This window comes from Molossus molossus, unplaced genomic scaffold, assembly GCF_014108415.1.
Source record: "Molossus molossus isolate mMolMol1 unplaced genomic scaffold, mMolMol1.p scaffold_m16_p_18, whole genome shotgun sequence".
Classification (NCBI taxonomy): Eukaryota; Metazoa; Chordata; class Mammalia; order Chiroptera; family Molossidae; genus Molossus; species Molossus molossus.
Window position 1 is genome coordinate 64679433 of NW_023425353.1, and position 7027 is coordinate 64686459.

General features: G+C 60.1%; 1 protein-coding gene across 1 annotated transcript; it reads left to right on the forward strand.

Moving 5' to 3' along the window:
* The first annotated feature begins 982 nt into the window (after positions 1–982).
* On the forward strand, positions 983–6768 carry SLC38A3 (solute carrier family 38 member 3). Its single transcript, XM_036267302.1, has 15 exons — positions 983–1132; positions 1227–1308; positions 1464–1579; positions 2101–2174; positions 2253–2345; positions 2440–2521; positions 3277–3359; positions 3455–3513; positions 3691–3855; positions 3934–4013; positions 4255–4355; positions 4497–4621; positions 4714–4858; positions 6472–6575; positions 6664–6768. Exons 1-15 carry the CDS (start codon positions 1032–1034, stop codon positions 6766–6768), a joined length of 1515 nt encoding a protein of 504 aa, XP_036123195.1. The 5' UTR covers positions 983–1031.
* Positions 6769–7027: the final 259 nt, after the last annotated feature.

Here is a 7027-nt window from a genome sequence, read left to right on the forward strand (position 1 = left end):
GATGGAGGACAGGGGGCTGGTCTGTGAGACCAGCAGAGCCACGCCCCGAGGACAGGACAGGGGCTCATCCGGTGCTCCAGGCCCCTCTACAGCTGGCCAAGGCCCTGAGCTCCTGGCCTGGGCTCTGAGCAAAGGGGGGTCTGCGCAAAGGCTCCTGGAGATGGGCACCTCGGGGTGAGGGGCTCCCTAGCAGAGGAGAGGCTTGAAGGAAAACATGGCCCTCAGGCCAGGGCAGTGTGGAGGGTAAGGCCTGTGTGGCCCAGAGAACGGGGCCTGGGGCACCCGTTTCCTGGAAGGCCCCCCGAGGGCCCTTTGCAGCCAGGCGGGCAGGGCCCAGGTGTCCAGCCACCCAGCGCTGCTCAGGCCTCCTGGCTCCGAGGGGGCAGCTCTGCGCCTGCCGTTCCCAGCGCCAGCGCTGAGCCCACAGAGGGTCCTTTGTTCTGCCTGCCAGCAGTGCCCGCCGGGCGGCTGGGAACGGAGCCCACAACCCTCACCCTTTCTCGAGGCCTCCAGCCGTCGGGCTGAGCCGTTCTAGGTTGGCGAGGAGGCCCCTGGCACACAGAGCCGGCACAGGGAGCCATCTCCCAGTATCAACCTCAGGGGTCATTCCGGGGCCCACCCCCAGAGTGGGACCTGGAGGCCTGGGACAGCATCCCAGGGTCCTGGTGCCTCTGGGCTCTGAACTTAGGTCATCCAACTGACCCTCACTTCACAGCTGGGGAAACTGAGGCCTTAGGGCTTGCCTGGGCTGGTGTGTGTGTGGGGGGGTGTACTGCTATGTACTGGCTGAGGTGCCCCTCGGGGTGTCCTGGAGACCTCAGGACCCCACAGGCAGGTCCCAGGATGGCCACAGGCAGACGACCTGGGCATGTATGTCCTGCATGACCCTGAGAGGCATGCTGTGGCTGAGACTTACTGTGGGAGGCTAGGCCATGGGCCCAACAAGTGGGGATCATCTGAGGGTCCATCCACTCTGCAGACTCCCGAGTGTGTCGGTGTGAGAGCCAGGTTCCTGTGGTGGTCCTTGAGCCATGGAGGCACCTCTGCAGATGGAGATGGTGGAGCTGGTACCCAACGGCAAACACTCGGAAGGGCTCCGCCCAGTCAGCACCCCCATGGCAGGAAATGAGAGGTGAGCGAAGGAGGGAACCGGTCATGGCTCAGGGCAGGGCAGGGTGCACACCAGGGGCTGCAGCTGAGCTACCTCCCCTGGCCTGTGCCTGCAGGGTCGAGGGCCCCCGACGAAGCTGTGTTGAGGGCGAGGGCTTCCTACAGAAAAGGCCCAGCAAGGAGCCACACTTCACTGACGTGAGCCGGGCAGCGGAGGGGGCTCGGGCACCGGTGGGGGCAGGGGTGAAGTAATGAGGTGTTCTAGGGCAGTGACGGGAGGCTGAGGGGCAGCGAGGGAACGTGGAAATGCCTTCCTTGCCTGATGCCTCCCCCCGTCCGTGCTGTGCCTGCAGTTTGAGGGGAAGACGTCATTCGGGATGTCGGTGTTCAACCTCAGCAACGCCATCATGGGTAGTGGCATCCTGGGGCTGGCCTATGCCATGGCCAACACGGGCATCATCCTTTTCCTGTGAGTGCTGACTGCAACTCTTCCACAGACAGGCGTCCCAGACAAGCCCCGCCCATGACCTACCGGGACCCATCCCTTTCTTGTCCCAAGGCCCGGGTGGCAGTGTGTGGGCACTGACACCCAGCCCAAACCATGGCTAACCAGCCCAGCCAGCCAAATATACCTCACTTCCCAGTCAACCCACTGAGATGACGGCACGGGGCCAGCCTAACAGGCCTGTCTGTCCTTCTATATTAACACGTGGTGGACGAACCCCCATGGCCAGGCCTGTGCCCCAGAGCCAAGCGGAAAACATGTTTCTTCCAAGAACTCAAGGAGAGGTGGGCTTTCAGGTTCTCTTCTGGGTCATGGTCCTTCTGGGTCAAACTGGCTGGTGTTCACCTCTGGGGCCTGCTGAGCATGCACCTGTTGGGGGTCCAGACCCCTGGTCACAGACCCTGCACACCCAGGCCGCCCAGAGCGCATCGCCTCCCGCCAGCCAGGGGAGCCCAGGGGCCTTTTCTTGCGCATCCTCCCCGCAGGTTCCTGTTGACAGCTGTTGCCCTGCTCTCCAGCTACTCCATCCACCTGCTACTCAAGTCCTCAGGGGTCGTGGGTGAGCCTCAGACCAGCCCGTAGCAAGGGAGGGGCAGACTGGGGGAGCACTCTGGGTCCTGACAGCCTGTGCCCACAGGAATTCGTGCCTATGAGCAGCTGGGCTACCGTGCCTTCGGGACCCCGGGAAAGCTGGCCGCGGCCCTGGCCATCACGCTGCAGAACATCGGAGGTGCGGCTGGTGGGCAGACACAGGCAGACGGCGGGGGGCGGGCGGGCGGAAGGATGGCTGGTTCCACCGTGCCCGCCCACCCCTCTCCCCACAGCCATGTCCAGCTACCTGTACATCGTCAAGTCCGAGCTGCCCCTTGTCATACAGACCTTCCTGAACCTGGAGGAGCCAACTTCGTGAGCCCCAGGGTGGGGCGGGGCTGGGTGAGGGTGGGAGGCCCTGGTCTACAGTCCATGTCCACCCCCAGCCCTGGGAGCCCAGGTTGGGCTAGTGGGAGGGGCAGAGAGCTGCCAGCAGGGCTAATCCTCAGTCCGCCCTGGCTCATGAAGCACCTAGGAGAACCCCCAGGAGAGCCATGTGGGCCGGGGAGGAAGCAGTCCGCCTGGCCCTGCCCAGCTGGTGAGCAGGGAGGATCCGAGGGCCGAGGGCTTAGCTCTAAGCGCCTGCTATTCCTGACTGTGGCCTGAGCGCTAGCCCCGCCCCACCAAGAAATTAAGCCCGTGGTGTCCCAGTTGCCCATCACCAGTTTAGCCAGCACTGATGGCATCAACCACGTTTGTGAGTGGGGCAGAGAAGACAGCAGGCCCTGCCCTTGGCAACAGCCGGGCAAGCAGAGGGTGAGGGCAGCTCTGGGAGGCGGGAAACCGCCAGAAACCCCCTCCCTGGGGGCCTTGGGGAGGCTGGACCCAGACCTCTGTGTCCCGAGAAAATTAACAGCAGAGGCTGATCGGAATGGTTACCCCGAAGTAGCCGAGTGCCTTAGCCCTCACCTCACCCAGGGAGTGCTGAGGGTCTGCCCACTTGGCAGATGGGGGCAGGGAGGCTCAGAGCTGTGGACCAGTATTCTGTGGAGGTTACTCAGTGGCACCACTGGTGACCCTGACTGGGGCTGCGTAGGCTCTGATCCCGGCTCCCCACTCCCGTCCTGCAGGGACTGGTACATGAATGGGAACTACCTGGTGATTCTGGTCTCTGTCACCATCATTCTGCCCCTGGCATTGATGCGGCAGCTTGGTGAGTGTGACAGGGCCAGGGCCTTGAAAGGGGATGTTGGAAGGATGTACCCGAGGGGATCCCCAGCCTCACAGCCCCCCACCCCAACTTTGCAGGCTACCTGGGCTACTCCAGCGGCTTCTCTCTCAGCTGCATGGTGTTCTTCCTAGTTGCAGTGAGTTACCCTCCGCTGGGCAAGGGAGGGGGCCGGTCTCCTAGGGGGTCCTCCGTTAGGGGGAGGAGGCAGGTCTCTTAGGGGCTCTCTGTCAGAGGGCAGCTCCTCCGGCCCTGACCTAGATGCCACTTCAGAGCGACTCCCCAGGCCTGATACTCTCACACCCACCCCTGCCAGGTCATCTACAAAAAGTTCCAGGTGCCCTGCCCACTGCCCTCCAACCTCGCCAACATCACAAGCAACTTTAGCCTTGTGGAGGTTGTCAAGGAGGAGACAACGCTCCTTGGGGACAGTGTCGTCCCAGCCTTCTGCACCCCAAACTACTTCACACTCAACATACAGGTTCTAACAGGCCCAGGGGTGGGGCAGGGGCCCGGGGAGAGGGGGGGCTGCCCTGACACAGTCTCCATGTTCCTCCAGACAGCATACACCATCCCCATCATGGCCTTCGCCTTTGTCTGCCACCCCGAGGTTCTGCCCATCTATACAGAGCTCAAGGAGTAGGTTCCTTAGCTGGGAGAGGGGGCGGGGCTGCCCGAGCTGGTTGGGGAACAGGGAGAATGGATGTGGTCCTACAAGGGGGGAGTGACAGGAGCCAAGTCATTTCGTCAAAGATCTCATGGCTGCTGTGGGTGACGACTTGCTGCACATGGTGAGGGTGTGATGCCAGAAAGACCCCAGGGCACGCAGGGATCTCCCAGTGTGGCCAGCTTGGCACCAAGTCCCTCCCCTGCCCCGCAGTCCCTCCAAGAGGAAGATGCAACGTATCTCCAACCTGTCCATCGCTGTCATGTACGTCATGTACTTCCTGGCTGCCCTCTTCGGCTACCTCACCTTCTACGGTATGGCTGGACTTCGGGCGGACGCAGGGGCCAGGCTGGGGGCGAAGCGCTGGACAACTCCCCACAGTGCCAGGGTGGATCCCGGCCCAGAGCCCAACCCCGCCTGGGCCGCCTGCTGACCACCCTCTCTGCCTGCCACAGACGGGGTGGAGTCGGAGCTGCTGCACACCTACAGCAAGGTGGACACCTTTGACGTGCTGATCCTGTGTGTGCGCGTGGCCGTGCTCACTGCAGTCACCCTCACGGTGCCCATCGTTCTGTTTCCGGTGAGCCCGTGCGCGGGGGGCGGGGTGACTGGGTGGCTAGACCAATGGGGACGGGACTGATGGGGCTGACAGGTTGATGACCCCGACCCTAGGTGCGCCGAGCCATCCAGCAGATGCTGTTTCAGAACCAGGAGTTCAGCTGGCTGCGGCACGCGCTCATTGCCACTGGCCTGCTCACCTGTATCAACCTGCTGGTCATCTTCGCCCCCAACATCCTGGGCATCTTCGGGATCATCGGTGAGGGTCTGGCCAGCAGAGTACTGCCCCAGAGAATGTCTCTGCTGCAAATCCTGGCAGATTCCAGAGCTCACACCCTACATTTAAGTGATGGCTGCTGGTCACGTGCACAGCATGGCCTCCTACCTGAGATTTTGCGATTTTGTACTAAACGCCTTTTTTTTCTTTATTGATTTTTTTTCTTTTTTTATCCTCACCAGAGGACATTTTTTCGAGGACTCCCATAGAGTGGGAGGGAGAGAGAGGAAGAGAGAGAGAAACATAGACATGAAAGGGATACATCGAGTGGCTGTCACCCGCACGACCCAACCAGGGCCAGGGACAAACTGCAACCGAGGTACATGCCCTTAGCAGGAACCGAACCCGGGTCTCTCTGGACCGCAGGCCGACACTCTAACCGCTGAGCAAAACCAGCCAGGGCTTTTTATTGATTTTCAGAGAGAGAGGAAGGGAGAGGGAGAGAGAGATAGAATCATCGATGAGAGAGAACATCAACTGGCCGCCTCCTGCACGCCCCCCACTGGGGATCAGGCCCACAACCTGGGCATGTGCCCTGACCGGGAATCGAACCAGTGACCTCTGGGTGCATGGGTTGACACTTAACTGTTGAGCCACACCGGATGGGCTATTCTCACTCCTTTTGAGGGCTCAGCACCATTGAGTCAGTTCCCCTGACTGGGGCATGTGGCAGAGCCAGGGCCTCCACGGAGGCTCCTCCTCTCGCAGACGAGGAAACTGAAGTTCAGAGTGATAAAGGGGGGAGCAGAGCCATACAGCTGGTAAGTGGGGAGCCTTGATTCAGCCCCAGGACCATGGTACTACAGGGTAGGCGCTCTGCCTACTGTCCCAACAAGTTGGAGCTCTGAGCTAGAAGATCAGCGATTCTGAGACCTCTTTTGGGTATCCCAGCTCAGGAGACTGACTCCCTACCCCAACTCTGCAGGGACACACAGGCCTGAGCTGAGTATCATAGATGTCATAGACAGGACTCTTGCTTGTATATATCCAAAATCCAACTCAAAATGGATTGAGAAGAGCCCGGTTGGTGTAGCTCACTGGTTGAGCATCGACCCGTGCACCAAGAGGTCGCTGGTTCAATTCCCGGTCAAGGCACATGCCCAGGTTGTGGGCCCAATCCCCAGTTGGGGGGCGTGCAGGAGCAGGCCAATCAATGTTCTCTCATCGATGTTTCTATCTCTCTCTCTCTCTTTCTCTCCTTCCCACTCTCTCTAAAGTAAATAAAGAAAAAATATAATTTTTAAATTTTTAATGAATTGAGCAGAAAGGAATGTATTGACTCAAATAATAGAAAAGCCTTCAGGAATAGCTATATCCAGGAGCCCAAGATCCTCCAGTCTCTGTCTTTATCGCGTCGCTCGTCTTTCCTCTTTGCTAGCTTCCTTCCCTGGCAGATTCTTCCGACACCAGCAGCACTAGCCTTTCACGCCAGTGCGTGGACAACAGGCGAGGGGCTGGTGTGCTCTCTTGAATCCCACCGAGCTTTCAAGTGAAGTCTCCTCCAACAAAGAACGTTTGATCTCATTGTGTCCAACCCCAAAGCTTAGCCAACAGGTGGCCACGAGCGCTTGGTGGGTATGGCTTGTGTTTTACAGGTGCTACATCCGCCCCGTGCCTCATCTTCATCTTCCCTGCCGTCTTCTACTTCCGCATCATGCCCACGGAGAAGGAGCCTGCGAAGTCCACCCCCAAAGTCCTGGTGCGAGGGGCCTGGAGGTCTGTGGATGGGTATGAAGCTGAGGGGACTGCTCTGGCCGCAGTCTTGACCCTGACTTCTGACCCCACAGGCCCTTTGTTTCGCTGTGCTTGGCTTCTTGCTGATGACCATGAGCTTGAGCTTCATCATCATTGACTGGGTCTCGGGGACCAGCCGGCATGGAGGAAACCACTAGGACAACCCCCTCCGTTCTGTTTGCTCATCCTACTGCCCCTGCCCAGACTCTTCAGCCCCTACTCACACCCAGTGGCCAGTCAGGGGTAGGAGAAAGACCTGGTTAACACGATAGTGTTTGGCCCTGCCCTACGTCCTCTCTGTGGAAGTTGTTTTTTTTTTTTAAGGAGCCAGGACCAAGGCCCTTGGGCCACTACCCGGCTGGGCTGCTGGGCTCTGGCTGCAGGGCCTTCCTGAGCTGGGAGCAGGGTGGGCTGCAC